The sequence below is a fragment of the Mus musculus genome, chromosome 4 (assembly GCF_000001635.26).
Source record: "Mus musculus strain C57BL/6J chromosome 4, GRCm38.p6 C57BL/6J".
NCBI classification, from domain to species: domain Eukaryota; kingdom Metazoa; phylum Chordata; class Mammalia; order Rodentia; family Muridae; genus Mus; species Mus musculus.
The window spans coordinates 83,557,703-83,574,072 of record NC_000070.6 but is presented as its reverse complement, the minus strand read 5'-3'; the positions used below and the strand labels follow the sequence as shown (position 1 = coordinate 83,574,072).

The 16,370-nt window shown below is 41.8% G+C and overlaps 1 protein-coding gene across 7 annotated transcripts in view; it reads right to left on the bottom strand.

The window, feature by feature from the left end:
- Ccdc171 (coiled-coil domain containing 171) overlaps positions 1–16,370 on the bottom strand; it is a 340,735-nt gene that overhangs the window by 292,071 nt on the left and 32,294 nt on the right. For 5 of the 7 annotated variants that reach the window (XM_006537992.3, XM_006537991.3, NM_001355378.1 and 2 more), the window contains one exon: positions 16,043–16,174. The exons of the other annotated variants lie outside the window; for them this stretch is intronic. In XM_006537992.3, coding sequence (XP_006538055.1) covers positions 16,043–16,174 — 132 coding nt within the window. The remainder of the gene's footprint in view (positions 1–16,042; positions 16,175–16,370) is intronic. 7 annotated transcript variants of the gene reach the window in all.

The window sequence follows — 16,370 nt, the reverse complement described above, 5'->3', positions numbered from 1 at the left end:
CAAACCTTACAAACTCACTGCAGACATACTGAGAACTATAGTCAGAAACCACTGGCCCGCCATACCAATGCAATGAGCCTACATGAGCTCCATCTACCTTATATATGTGCTTGGCTTCTATCAGCCATGTAAGACTTGAGTTTCTCTTCTCAAATGGTCATTTCACTTTGCAACAGTATCATCTCCATGTGGCCTACTCCCTAGAGCTTCAAGTTAACTTCACTAACACTTCCTTTGGAGGTCATTTTTAGCAAGTAGAATCAGAATTGAAAAACTGGCCAATGCATAGTAAGCATGATACTCATTATATGTGAATCTGACCACAATCAGTTTTTAAATGTATTTGTTAGCTTAACCATAGCTTACTTTTCTATATGAACATTTCCTTTTTCAGTGTTTTATCTTGAGAAATGTACTTCATACAGTTCTTGCTAGTTTTAACTTATCGTTAGTCTGCTTTTCCCATACAGTTGATATAACACAAGTGATTTTATAATGTATGGTGTAAATTGTGTAAGATCATACCTATATGGATTAGATGTGCAGATAAACATATAAGAGGTAGATAGATCAGGTGATCTTAAGACTTAGGAGCAACTCCAGCTCCATTCTTAAACTCGTCCTCCATTCTTAGTAAGGTCAGCTGCTAGTGTGGGATCTTTGTGCTCAGAATATACTACTGGTAGTGGACAGGAGACTACTGGAGGTGGTAGAGTACAGGTACATACAAGGGATTGAGGGAAAAGAGGCTAACAAAAACAAACTATTCGCTAAAATTCCACAATGAAACTTATTATTTAGTATGCTAACATGAAACCACAAAAAGGTCCAGTAAGATGATTCACTGGGTAAAGGCACTGACCACATAAGCCCACACCTCAATCTGCTCACCAGAACCCACACAAAGGTGGAATGAGAGAACTCACCCCACAAAAATATGCTCTAGTCTAAGCATGCACACCTCCACACACAATAATAGTAAATTTTAAAATGCACATTAAAAGAGTATAATATTTATCTATATTCATCAGCTAAAAGGTACTGACTCCAAATCCATATTTAATATGATACATAACTTTACTTTTTTTAGAGACAAAGATGATTAACGACTCTTTCATGTGTAGAGCAAACCTTTGGGTGAAATCAGAGTAGCACCTCAAATTATTTGAATGTCTAAATACTTAACGCAGTTATGTTTGCTCTGTCTGAGTGGAGTCAGAATGGTCTGTGCATTAACTACTTTTCTACTGCTGTGCTAAACACCATGACCAAGGCATACGAGAGAAGGAAGGGCTTATTTGGGCTTACAGTTCCAAAGGTTAAGAGTTCATCCCCACACCACCCGCAGGAACGCAGGGCAATAGTTAGGCAAGCAGGGAGCACAAAGCAAGAGAGCATGCTGGGAAGAGCACGAGGCTTTGGAACTGTCAAAGCACACCTCCGGGGACATGCTTCCTCCAGCAAGGCCATGCTCCTCAACCTACCCAAAGAGCACCACCAACTGGGGACTCAGTGTTCAAACTTTGAGTTTATGGGGGACACTGTCATTCACACCACCACAGGTGTCTTTCTTGCCTTCACCTAATATGAGATTTTTTTTAATTGCCTCTATAAAAAAATTTTTTACAACTTTAAAAACTAAGAAAGTTGGCACTGAAAATATATTTATTGTAGGACTCTGTAGCTCTCAAGAACAGAAATTTGGGAAGCTGACTCAGTGGATAAGGGCTCTGGCTCTTCTTGCAGAGGACTTGGGTTCAGTCCTCAGCACCTACACGGCAATTCTGTAACTCCAGTTACAGGGATCCAATGTCCTTTTCTGGCCCCTGAGGACACCAGGCACTAAGCATTAATGTGGTGCACAGACTTGTATGCAGGCAGAACACTCACCCACCCAAAATAAAAATAAAATTAAAGTCAGGTGGTAGTGCATGCCTTTAATCCCAGTATTCAGGAGACAGAGGCAGATGGATCTCTAAGTTCCAAACCAGTCTGGTCTATAGAGTGACTTCCAGGATAGCCACAGCAACAAAGAGAAACCCGTCTCAAAAAAATTAAATATATTTTTGAAAGTAGACACTTTGTCCCAAATAGCCCAGCATCACTGGGCAATCCAGTGAGTCCCCTCTCACTGTCCAAGCATTATCTGCAGCCAGGGGTGGGTGCCAGTGCACCAATTTAACTCTAGCACTTGGGAGGCAGAGGCCGGTAGATCTCTGTAAGTTTGATGACAGTGCTGTCTACAGAGTGAGTTTCAGGGCATCCAGGGTTACACAGAGAAACCCTGACTCAAAATAAACAAATAAACGAATGAATGAGCGAGCTATCTACAGGAAAAATATTAATGTCATCACCATATTAAAATGACTTTTCTAAGTATTAGAGAAATGTGTTTCATAGAAATTACGAAACAAATGTCAAAAGATATTTCTACAACTGTACCTCATTTTATTATGATACAATACCACTTGATTATCTTTGTTTTCTTGTACTTTTAGGGCATAATCTTTTTTAAAGACTATCTTTGCTTGCTTTGCCATCCTCAAGCACTCCCCTGTTCTAGTTTGAGAGCTTTAGGTCAGGTTCTTAAAGTCTTCATTCCAGTTTGAGCTGTAACTGGTACTTTGATGGTCTGGTCTCATTCCTCTGCAGGAGAATTCCTCCCTCCTCCAATTTCCCATCTATTGAAAAGACTGTCCTTTTCCCCAACATGTTCTTAGCACCTTTGTCCACATCAGCTGGGTGTGGCTGCAGGGTTTACTTTTAGACTCTTTCATTGGCTTCTCTGTTTTCATGCAAATCCATACTTATCTGACCAGTACAACTCAACGGTGTACTTGAAAGTCGGTCGCATAATGCTACTTCCTGATTTGCTTTCTTTCTTAAGATTGCTTCAACTGTAAAGGGTTTTATAGTGGTCCCATCAAAACTTTAGGAGTGTGTTGTTGTTGTTGTTGTTGTTGTTGTTGTTGTTGTTGTATGAAGACTGTCGTTAATGTTATTTCGTTTGGTCTGGTTTTTGAGACAGGGCCTTTGGGCCTTATATATGTAAAAAAACATAAAATGTTTTTAAAAACAGAGTAAAACTACATGAAAGTATATAAATAATATTCTACATCAGGTTCAGAACAGGGGCTCTGCTGTGGGACAGGACAGTGGTGAATCGGAGAAGTGATTCGAAATGGTCCTCGATGGCATAAAATGTACTGTGCTTTCCATCCGAATTGAGACTCTCACGCACTGAGATGAAGTACTTGGTGGATGCCAGTTACATCACTGGTACTGGCTGCATATCTGATTTCTTACAGCGGAAAAAATAATACTGACCTGTGAAATGAAATTCACAGTAGAAGATGGGAGAGTCCTTTCTTCTGTCCACTAGAGGGAACTGTTGAACTTAAAATGTCTTTTAAAGCAGCTTGTTTTTAAACTAACATTTAACATCACAGGAAACCACATTGTGCTGTTAGAAAATAATCTTGTTTTCTTTCCACATCTTCTACAAACACATACAGAAAACTATAACTCTTTATATGTACTTATGTAAACAACATTTCTCAGAATCCAAACTATAGTTCCAACCCTGAGGAATTTTAATTATACTTGTAGAACTATATTTAGTAAAGTATCAAGCAAATATGCTCTTTCTAGCTTAGAAAACACATCAGTTGGCTATCTATAACACTAATCTGGTATAAGGTTGTCTCCTCAAAGAACCAGGATGAAAAAAAAAAAAAAACCAGTAATTTGTTCCTGAATTGTAGACTGTACAGTGAAAGGGCTGAAGAGATAACTCAGCAATGAAGTCCATGTATTGCCAGAGGACTCAAGTTCAATCCCCAGCTCCCACATCAAGAGGTTCACAACCACCTGTAACTCCAGCTCCTGAGGATCCCACACTTCCAGCCACTGCAGATGCCTGCCCTTCCCCATAACTAAAAATAAATTTAAAAAGCAAGACAGGCAACCTTACAGAGTCATAAGGAGTCATGGAAAGAAAAAATTACAACTAATCAATCAATCAATAAATGCTACACTGTGTCATAACTAGTATTAACCCAGACTCTATTTACTATCGCAAAGTCCTTTTCTCTACACCTGGACCAGCTGTGGGTCCCTATGCTAATCACTATCTATTACAGATAGACATTTCTATGATGAGGGTTAGTGAGTGTATTAATCTATAGTATAACAACAAGTCATTGGACTCAGTTTAATATCATGTCATTCTAGCAGCATAAAAGTAGTAGGTTCTCTTGAGATACAGTATGGGTTTCACCTTGTGTATTGAGATTTAAATACAATCAAAAAGTTACTGGTTGCCCTCATGATGTTTGCAGCCCCTATTATACCAACAGGAATGTCTTCATGTTTTGCCAGGCCGTTTGTTTGTTTGTCTGTTTGTCTGTTTCGAAACAGGGTCTTGGCTGCCCTGGAACTCTCTCTGTAAACCAGGCCCATGCTGGTAGGATTTGCTGAAGGAGATGGAGACAGGAGGATCACAAGTTCATGGCCAGGCCAATTCTTAAACGTGGCTCACAGGGTTCATAGCTGGGTAACATTTTTCTCCTCGGTTATCATGTATATAGTACCTTCCTGAAATATGAGAGCTAGTAGTGGGGATGGAGCTTCCAGGCAAGCACTAACGTGATTTCTCCATGGTCAATGGCTCAGGTAGGCGATGTCTTCAGCAATAGGGCCTCACTGTCGTGTTCTGAAGGATAACCAACAGCAACAGCAATAGCCAGTAATGTCTGAGGGCCTACGAGGGATTATGGGAACATCAATGACCAAAAAGGTAACCCATTCTGGCACTGGGTGTATTTGTTACCATGTGGTGTCTAGCAAGACCACCCTGTTACACTGTAACTCTATTTTAACTTTTCATATATGTGCATACATAGTTTAGGAAACCTCTAGAGTAGTAGGTCTCCATATAGCTTTTTGAAAGGGTCTTTAGAGTAACTATCCACCTCCCATTTCCTCCTTTACCCTGCCTTCCCATCCCTAACTTTAATGCAACTCTTCTGTTCCATTTATCTCCCATACATTTTTTGGAGATTTTGTTTATGTATATGTGTTGTTTTTTCTGTTCACCATGTGCATTCAGTGTCCTCAGAAGCCAGAAAAGAACACTGAATTTCATTTAAATGGAGTAACTGACAGTTTGAGGCACCATGTCGACACTGGGAATTGAACCCAGGTCCTCTGTAAGAGCTGCCAGGGCTCTTAACCCCTGAGCCACCTCTCCATCCCCATCATTAATCTCCTTCAGCCCTTTACCCTACCTCCTGTTTCCTGCAAGCCTCTCTCCATGGCCCCTTACTCGTTTCCTGATCTCGTAGTGTTTACAGATGAAACATACACATCTGAAGAGTCAAAGCATCCATATATGAAAGAAAATGTGATGCTTGTCTTCTGGGTCTGGGTTACCTCACTCAGGATGACCACTTCAAGCTCCATCCAACTGTCCTCAAATTTCATTTTTCCTAATAGCTGAATAATATCCCGTTGTGTAGGTAGACCACAGTTTCATTATTCACTATTCATCAGCGGAAGAACATCTGGGTGTTTCCATTTCGTGTATATTGTGAATGGAGCAGCAATGACCATAGATGAGCAGTAACTCTGAAGGCTCAGGACCACAGGACAGAGGGTGGGAAGGATTGTAAACGCCAGAGGCAATGGATTACTGTAGTCTCCCCTCCTCCAGCCTGAAACCTGCTTGCTCAGGGGTGGAGCTTCCTGCTCATTCGTTCTGCCACGCCCACTGCTGGAACCTGCCAGCTTTGCTGTTTGGAGCCACACACGTGCTCACCTTTCTACTGGACCTGAGATTATTCGGCAGGAATCGGGTCCCCTCCCCCTTCCTTTATAACTGAAATGTCGGAACTAGTAAAATTGAGCTTTGATCAGAATAACTGTCTTGGCTACATTTCTTTCTCTCGCCACCTAGCCCCTCTTCTCTTCCAGGTTTCCAAAATGCCTTTCCAGGCTAGAACCCAGGTTGTGGTCTGCTGGCCGGACACAACAGATTACTACAAGAAAAAAGCATTTTCCAGACACAAGACACATGAACATAGTGAAGTGCACAGGAGGCTTCCTTCTGCACTCTCCCACAGAAGCCCCCCTCCCCCACCCTAGGCTCTCTCCCACAGCAAGCCTCTGTGGTTTCCCTCAGAAGTTCTGCTTTCCCCAACCCCTGCTCCCTCCTGCAGCAAACACGGGGGTTCACACACACACACGCACGCACACACACACACACACACACACACACACACACACACACACGGAGAACTTGAGGAGCCACAGGCACCAGCTTGAGTGAGACAATGACAAATCTCCCCAGCTGCAGTGGCACCAAGGCTAGCACTCTCCCTGATAACCTGCTGGGCGCTTCCCAGGTGCCGCTGGTGCCTATCCTTGGAAAAGGGAGATTAAGGTCCCACGTTTAAATCATAGAAGGTAGGTAGGTCACAGATAGTTATGGCCAGTCATAAAACTAGCTCCTGATAGCCCCATAAAGATCATCCTTAGGTCAGAAGACTCCCCCTCTCAGCCTTGTGATTCCGCCCTTCCAAATGGTATCCTGTCTGAGTCATGACTTATCTCACCCACCTTCCCTCCCATCACCCTAAGCATTTGAAGAATTTCTAACTATGCTGGATGTAAGTGCCAAGACACCCAAGCTCAAGGTTGCACTCCTGTCCTATGCTGTGGGAAGGGTTGTGATCCTAGTCTGACTCGTGACTAAAAGACTCTTATGCACGATTGCAGCGGGCTCTGCAGTTCTTGAGCTCTCCTGGGTTTCCCGTGGAGTTGGAGCATAATAATAGAAACTCACTGTAGTTATGATAGCAAACACAAGACTTGTGAGGCTCAGGCCACATGAAATCCCATACGTGAATCAATGAATGTAATAATACATCACATAAATGGGCTCAAAGACAGAAATCACATGATCATCTTAAGGGAAGCAAAAATGGTGTTTGACAAAACACAGCGTCTCTTTATGATAAAAGCACCCAAGTGGGCCAGTGAAATGGCCTCCCAAGTACTTGCCTCCAAGTGTAGTAATCCAAGTGTGACCTGAGAATCTGTATAGTAGAGGCTTGGTTCATGCAAATTGTGTGCCCCCTCCCCAAACACACACACTAAACCTTAAAAACTTTCATTTTGTTTAACAAAATCTAAAGAAACTGGGGATAAAAGGAATGTATCTCAGTATAATGAAAGCTGGTGGGACTGAAGCATCCTCACTTGGGCCCTATGGCTCGTTAACCTTTTTGAGTTCTGTGGATTGTACTCTGGGTTGTGATTGCATACCATGCATGTCCTTTTGGGTCTGAGATACATCACACACAGAATGATATTTTCCATTTCCATCCATTTCCCTCCAAAACTCATGATGTCTTTGTTCTTAATAGCTGAATAGTATTCCACTGTGTAAATGAACCATATTTTCTGTATCCATTCTTCCACTGTAGAACATCTGGGTTGTTTCCAGCTTCTGGATATCACAAATAAGGCCACTATGAACATAGTGAAACATGCCCCTGTGGCATGGTAGGGCATCTTTTGAGTATATTCCCAATTGTGGTATAGCTGGGTCTTCAGGTAGATCTATTTCCAATTTTCTGAGGAACCTCCAGATTGAGAGTGGTTGTACCAGTTTGCAATCCCACCATTAATGGAAGAGTATTCCCCTTTCTCTGAATTCTCGCCAACGTGTGGTGTCACCTGAGTTTTTGATCTTAGCCATTCTGATTGATGTAAGAAAGACTTTCAGGGTTGTTTTGATTTACATTTCCCTGATCACTAAGGACCTTGAACATTTCTTTAAGTGCTTCTCTGCCATTTAAGATTCCTCAGTTGTGAATTCTGTTTAGTTCTATACCCCATTTTTTTTATTGGGTTGTTTAGTGTTTTTGGAGGTTAGCTTCTTGAGTACTTTATATATTTTGGGTCTTAGCCCTCCATCAGATGTGAAGTTAGTGATTTTTTTTCCCAATCTGTAAGTTGCCAATTTGTCCTATTGACTACGTCCTTTGCCTTACAAAAGCTTTTCAGTCTCATAAGATCCCATTTATCAATTCTTGATCTTAGAGCCTGAGCCACTGAAGTTCTCTTTAGGAAATTCCATGCCTATGAGTTCGAGGCTCTTTCTCATTTTCTCTTCTATTAGTTCTCAGTGTATCTAGTTCTACGTCAAGGTCCATTTTCTCTTCTATTAGTTCTCAAGTGTATCTAGTTCTATGTCAAGGTCCTTGATCCACTTGGACTTGAGCTTTATGCAAGGTGACAAATAATGGATCTATTTTCATTTTTCTACATACCGACTGACCATTAAATCAACATCATTTACCAAAGATGCTTTCTGAGCCCGGTGTGGTGGTGCACACCTTTAATCCCAGCACTTGGGAGGCAGAGGCAGGCAGATTTCTGAGTTCGAGGCCAGCCTGGTCTACAAAGTGAGCTCCAGGACAGCCAGGGCTATATAGAGAAACCTTGTCTCGCAAAACCAAAAAAAAAAAAAAAAAAAATGCTTTCCATTGTATATTTTTGGCTTCTTTGTCAAAGATCAAGTGTCCATAGGTGTGTGGGTTTATTTCTGGGTCTTTAATTCTATTCCATTGATCAACCTGTCTGTCTCTGTACCAATACCATACCGTTTTTATCACTATTGATTTGTACTATAGCTTGAGGTCAGGGATGGTGATTCCCCCAGAAGTTCTTTTATTGTTAAGAAGGGAACATGATCAGGTATTGGGGGTGGAGACCAGGAGTAAAGCCCTAAGGGCCAGTGGAATGAATGGAAATATACAACCTCAGGAGGTGGGAGATGGGGTGGGGGACCCTCTAGAATGTACAGAGACCTGAGAGGTGAGAAAAATCTCAAGACTCAAAGGGAGGGACCTTAGATGAAATATCCTAGTGGGAATAGGGAACCTGTACAGTCCACCTCCAGTAGAAAGACAGAGCCTCAAGTGGAGGGATGGGGTTGCCATTCCACAGTCAAAAACTCTGACTCAGAATTGTCCCTGTCTAAAAGTACTACAGGGACAAAAATGGAGAAGGGACTGAGGGAAAGGAGGTCCTAGTGACAGACCCAAATTGGGACCCATCTCATTGGGAGGCTCCAAGGCCTGACACTATTATTGATGCTATGTTGTGCTTACAGACAGGAGCCTAGCATGGCTGTCCTCTGAGAGACCCAACAAGCAGCTGACTACGACAGAAGCAGATACTTACACCCAACCAATGGACAGAAGCCAGGGAACCCCTGTGTTGAATAAGGGAAAGGCTGAAAGAAGCTAAGAAGGAAGACAACCCTATAGGAAGACCAGCAGTCTCAACTAACCCGGACCCCTGAGATCTCTCAGACACTGAGCCACCAACCAGGCAACATACACTAGCTGGTTCTGGTCTGGCCTCAGTGAGAAAAGACTCACCTAACTCTTGAGAGACTTGATGCCCCAGGGCATGGGGAAGCCTATCAAGGTGTGGAAGGTGTAGTGACATCTTCCTGGAGACTTGGGAGGGGAAAGCAATACCTTGGGGAACTGTCAGAGTGTAGCACAGAAGGGGATAACAACTGAGTTGTAAAAAAAAAGATTAAAGATGGAAAGAAAGAAAAATCAAAGAAAGAAAAGGAAAGAAAAGAAAAAAGAAAAAGCCAAGCATTTCCAGTAAAATTAAGAATAAGGGTTCTAGTTTTGATAATTGTATTTAATACATTACTAGAAATTTAGCTACATAAATAGAAGAGAATCAATTAAGGGGGACAATTAGGAGAGGAAGAAATCACAGTGTCCTTATTGGTAGTTTATGTGACTCCATCCATCATAAAGACTACACCAGAGGCTGGGTATGGTGGCACATGCCTTTAATTACAGAATCTGGAAGCAGTGATTGAGATATCTCTGTGGGTTCAACAACAGCCTGATACCACATATAAAATTACAGGGCTGCAATAACTACACAATGAGACTTATCCAAAGAACAAAACAAATCAAAAAGACTCCACCTGGAAACTCTTAGAACCGATAAATACATTTAGCCAAGTATCAGGTTACAAAATTAACACACACACACACACAAATGCAGCCTTTCTACATGGCTAATCAATAAGGAAACGCTAAAGAGAACAGAGCAACACGATGCTTCAGCAGACAGAGGTGCTTGCTGACAAGCCTGATGACCTAAATTTAATCCCTAGCACCCACTTGGTAGCAGAAGGAAAAACCATACTTTGATCTGCACAAATTCACTCACATATATACACACATTAAACAAATATAATAAAAAATAAAAAGACAACAAATCAGGGAAACAATCCCATTCACAATTACCAAAATAAAAAATAGAACTATGCCAGCTACTGGTGGTGGATGCCTTTAACCCCAGCACATGGTAGGCAGACGTGGGCAGATCTCTGAGTTTGAGACCAGCCTGTTCTTTTTTTTTTTTTTTTTTTAAGATTTATTTATGTATTATATGTAAGTTCACTGTAGCTGTCCTCAGATACTCCAGAAGAGGGCATCAGATTTCGTTACGGATGGTTGTGAGCCACCATGTGGTTGCTGGGATTTGAACTGGGAACTTCGGAAGAGCAGTCGGCGCTCTTAACCACTGAGCCACCTTGCCAGCCCCGAAACCGGCCTGATCTTGAACAGAGCAAGTTCCAGGACAGCGGAGCTATACAAAGAAACCCCATCTCTGAGTAAATAAATAAACAAATTTACCAATAAAAGTGAAAGACTTCGCTAATGAAAACTTTAAAATATGAAATTTAGGGCTGGAGAGATGGCTCAGCGGTTAAAAGCACTGGCTGCTCTTCCAAGGGACCTAGGTTCAAATCCTAGCACCCACATGGAAGTTCACAACTGTCTGTAACTCCAGTTCCAGGAGATATGACACAGACATACATGGAAGCAGAACACCCATGTAAGTAAAATTTAAATTCTTTTTAAAAATAAAATAAAATATGAATTTAAAAAGACACAAGAAAATAGAAATACCTCTGGTCCTCATATACTCAAAGAATACATATTGTGCTGCTGACTATCAAAAGAAACCTACAGATTCAACTCAATCCATATCAGAATCCCAACACCACTCATCACAGAAATAGAAAAAACAATTTTACAATTGATATGAAAATACAAAAGACCTTAGTTAGCCAAAGCAATTGTAAGGAGTAAAAAAATAAGGCTGGAAGCATCACCAAAATTAACTTGAAGCTGTGTGACAAAGTGACAGCAACAAAAAAAGCATGGTAAACACAAAAACAGGCACGAACTTCAAGGGACAGAATGGAGATCTTCACAGCCACAGACGCCTGGTTTTGACAAAGTTGCCTCAAATATTCACCGGAGAAGACCTCTTCTCTTCATTAACAAAAAAGTTACTGAGAAAACTGAGTATCTACACACAGAAAAATAAAACCAGATCCTTGTCTCTCAATCTGCACAATATCAATTCTAACAGGCTCAAAGACCTTAACACAACCTGAAACTCTGAAACTGGGAGGACACAGTCTGTAAATGGGCGTGTACGAACTCTCTAACAGGACTCTAGCCACGAGTGAAATAAAGACCACGTTGGCAAATAGATCTCAAGAAAGTAAAACGCTTTTGCACACCAAAAACAGTTGGATGTGTGAAGAGGTCACCTAAAGAATGAGAGCGAATCTTGGCCATCCATACATCTGGCAGGGAATAATATTTAGAATTAATAAAAGCCTCAAACACTAACAAAGAATACAACAATGGGCTAGGGAACTGAACAGAATTCTCAAAAGAAAATATAAATGAACAATATTTGTTTTGTTATTTTGTGTGTGTGTGTGTGTGTGTGTGTGTCTGCCTGGTGCCCATGGAAAGAGCAGATCCCCAGAAATAGAGTTATAAATGGTTGTGAGCCACCATGTGGCTGCTGGGGATTGAACCTGGGTGCTCTGGAAGAGTAGACAGTGCTCCTAACTTCTAAGCCATCTCTCCAGCCCCATAAATAATATTTGTAAAGTGTTTAACATCCTTAGCAATCATGGAAATGCAAATTTAAAGTACTTTGAAGATACCATGTCACCTCAGTCATAATAGCCATCATCAAGAGATGTCAGATGACAAATTATGGCCTTCAATCTGTGGAAAAGGGAAGCCCGTATTCACAGCTGATGGTGGCAGTGTAAACATGTGTAGCCACTATGGAAATCACTATGGAAGTTTCTCTAAAAACTAAAGATAAATTACCATACACTCAGCTCTACCACTCCTGAGTAAATACTCAAAGGAGTCTATCTCCTACCACAGAGATGCTTGCAAATTCATATATACTGCCACTCTATCACAACAGCAAGGAGATGGAACAGCGTAGACCTCCATCGACTGATGATGAGATAGTGAGAATGTGGCACATACACACCATCAAATGTTGCTCAGCAGTTAAGCACAATGAGATTATAAAACTGGTAGGAAAATAGATGGGATTGGATGCTATATTAGTTCAGGTAACCTGTGCTTAGAAAGACCAACAATGTTCTCTCACATGCAGATCTTAGCTTCTGATTTTTAGATATGTAGGGGTGTGTATAGAGGCCCAGAAATCGGGGGGGGGGGAATCCTGAGAGGAGGGAGGAGGGAGCAGCAGAACACACGTGGTATGAAAGTGGGAGGGAAGACTGAGGGGGGAAAGCAATGCTTCAGGACACTGCAGGGAGCGGAGAGTCTGGCAACACTAAACATGTATGGAGAGGTGTAACAGTACCTGCTACTTTGTAGACTTACTGCAAAACAGTCTGTAAATGGAGGAGGGGTGTTGAATGAATTCCCAAAAAGCCATAACGTTATTAAATGAAAATTGCAGATCCAGGGGTTGGCTACCGCCCTATGAGTTGTTGGTCAGGGAGGCTTCTGAAGTTCCCCACACAAGCTATTGTTATCAAAAAGAAGGGAACCTCAATTGAGCAAATACCTCCATAATATTGGGCTGCACACAAGCCTGTAGGGCATTTTCTTAATTAGTGATCAATAAGGGAAGGCCCAGCCCATTCTGGATGATGCCATTCCTGGGCCCGTAAGCAGGCTCTCAAGCCTCTGAGAGCGAGCAAGTAGGCAGCCCCCTCCATGGCCTCTGCATCAGGTCCTGCCTCCAGGTTCCTGCCCTGTTTGAGATCCTGTCCTGGTTTCCTTCAGTAATGGACTAATGTAATACATAAGCCAAATATAAACCCTTTCCTCCCTAACTTGCCTTCTGAGCATGGCGTTTCATTGCTGCAATAAGAACCCTAAGAGAGCATAATAAGACCACTATTGCTGAAGAGACCACATACTTTGCAGGTTATAGAGAAATCGAGTGGAAGCTGAACTAGACCCTTCCTCCCTGCTGGCCATTGCACACAGTGCCAAAAGGTGCCACTTCAAACTGCTGGGCGAGGAGTGTCACCAATGAGTGGTCTTACTCAGATATGGACCTTACATATTATACAACCAGGTTGTCAGGCAAAATATGCACATTGGTGCAATCGTGGCATGACCTTCAATGAGGGTGACCAAGCCCTCGGATTAGATTTGAGGCCTGTTCTACAGGAATTCACATCTGGTATTTGAAATTTGTTAAAAGATCATAGCTAGAAAGGACACAGGCACTAGTGTAGAGGATACAGCTGTGATATGGCTAAAAGCACATGATGTGCCTGTCAAATCACCTTCTATAAAGGACACCTGAAGTCATGAAAGAGGATAGACAGCTAATTATTTTCTAGTTTAACTCTGTCATAGATTTTCCAAGGCACTATGTGTGTTGCTTTGTGTGCATGTGTGCAAAAGCATGTAAAAACATAACTTACAGTGAAAGTGTAAAATCTAATATGAAGTAGCACAGCTTTAGAATAGCTATTCTAACTCTATGTGAGTTTATTGAGGTATATAAGCTTTAGGTCTGACTAAGCTCAATGAGGGATTTTTTTCATATTTGCAAGTTCTTTACAATGAAGTTTTAATAATCAAAAATTTTTACCTTCTAAACATTTATGTGTATAGCTGAGTGTAGTGGTAGTGCACACCTTTAATCCCAGCACTTAGAAGGCAGAGGCAGGCCTAGTATACACAGTGAGTTCCAAGATAGCCAGAGCTACATAGCAAAACATGACCTCAAAACAAAACAAAACAAAAACCTAAATATTTACCTAAATATTTACGTTTATGCCCACAGATTACTGCTGCTAACAGCTTTACGCAGAAAAGCATCTTTTTGTAGTGGTTAACAGTTACTGCAGATGATAACTAGTCAAAGTGTTAAGAATAACTGACTGTAGGAGCTAGAGAAATGGCCCAGATTAAAAGCACCGGCAGCCTTTCCAGAGAACCCAGGTTCAGTTCCTGCATCCACACAGTGGCTTACAACTGTCAGTTCCAGGGGGTCCAATATCTGATCCAGATCTGGCCTCCACAGTCACTCGACACACACACAGTGCACATACAATACAAGCAGGCAAATATTCACACACATAATAAATAAGTAAGTCCTTCAAAAGAAAAAGAACATGTGACTGTAACTGCTTAGCCCTAAGTGGAACATCTGTGTCAGTCATCCCATGGTTCATGGGCATGAAAAGGGAGAGGATGTAAGGACCAGTGGATTATGGGAGTGCTGTGGAGCTGTCCTCTGGGCAGGCCACAACCTTATTTACATTCTCAGCTCTCAGCATCTACCATTGCTTGTACAAGATTCGACCTGTCAACATACTGCCATGGAGAGGGGAAGGGGTTCATGAGACCACATCCATCCCGAAGGATTTGCAGGCAGTTAATAGGTACTAGGAGGAGACCCTCATGCGGCCCCACCCTTCTATAGCGTCTACAGGCAGTTCATGGTTCTAAGGGAAGAAGAGACATCATCTTCTGTGGTATAGCCACTGCTGAGCTGCCCAGGCTCCTGCATTAATTCCCCATCCGTTTCCTGTGGGCAGCCATAAATAAATACAATAGCTCCAAACTTTGTCTCTGTAACTCCTTCCATGGGTATTTTGTTCCCTATTCTAAGGAGGAATGAAATATCCACATGTTGGTCTTCCTTCTTCTTGATTTTCTTGTGTTTTGCAAATTGTATCTTGGGTATTCTAAGTTTCTGGGCTAATATCCACTTATCAGTGAGTACATATCAAGTGAGTTCTTTTGTGATTGGGTTACCTCACTCAGGATGATATCCTCCAGATCCATCCATTTGCCTAGGAATTTCGTAAATTCATTGTTTTTTAATAGCTGAGTAGTGTCCATTGTGTGTCTCTAGCTGCATATGTAGCAGAAGATGGCCTAGTCGCCATCATTGGGAAGAGAGGCCCCTAGGTCTTGCAAACTTTATATGCCCCAGTACAGGGGAATGCCAGGGCCAAGAAGTGGGAGTGGGTGGGTAAGGGAGCAGGGGGGGGGGAAGGGTATAGGGAACTTTCGGGATAGCATTTGAAATGTAAATGAAGAAAATATCTAAATAAATAAATAAATACAATAGGTCCCTGAACGAAGATACTGAAGTGGAAGGAACACTGTTGGGAAAAAGAAAAGGTTACAACGTGAATATAATCAAAACATACTTACTGTACACACGGATAAAAATGTCACAGTAACAACCCATTATTATGTGTAATTAATGTATCCTAATAAATGCTAATGAGCATCATATACTCTAGGTAAGCATGCTGGCTCATGCCTATAATCTCCGCTGGCAGAGGGAGAGGCAGGAGAATCAGGAGTAGTTCAGGACAGCAAGAGATATGCAGCAAGTTTGAGTCCAGCCTGGTCTACATGAGACCCTGTCTCAAAAATAAATACGTAAAAATCTATAAATCAAACACACTACACAATGAAGCCATCCAACCGTAATATTCAATGTATCTACTTACTGTCCTGTCATTGCAAGTTAAACATGGCCTTCCAGAAATCAAAGGCTCATGTTGAGTGAGCTAGTAGATTATCTTACTAACAAAATGTTAATGTTCTAAGCATCAAGAAGTATATTTAGGAAGTGAGTCATTTTTAAATACCTGTACTATAAGCTGTAACTCTCTCCGTTCTGCTTCCCACTCTTCTGTTTGTAATCTAAATTCGCCCAATGCGGTCTCCCTGACACGGGACTCCAGCTCTGTCTTCTCTTGTTCGTGCTTCTCCAGGATCTCCTTTTCGGGAATAAAACCTTGCTTTACTGTTACACTGACAAAGGTTACCTTTTATCTTTTAACCCTACTTTACAGGCACAAAGGGGCTCTCCCTTCTGAAAGACTGTAAAAACCCTTAATCCATGTTAAAATCTTGGGACCAGGGATAGAGTTACTAGTAGCTGCTTAGCACGCTTCAAGCCCTGGATTCAGTGCC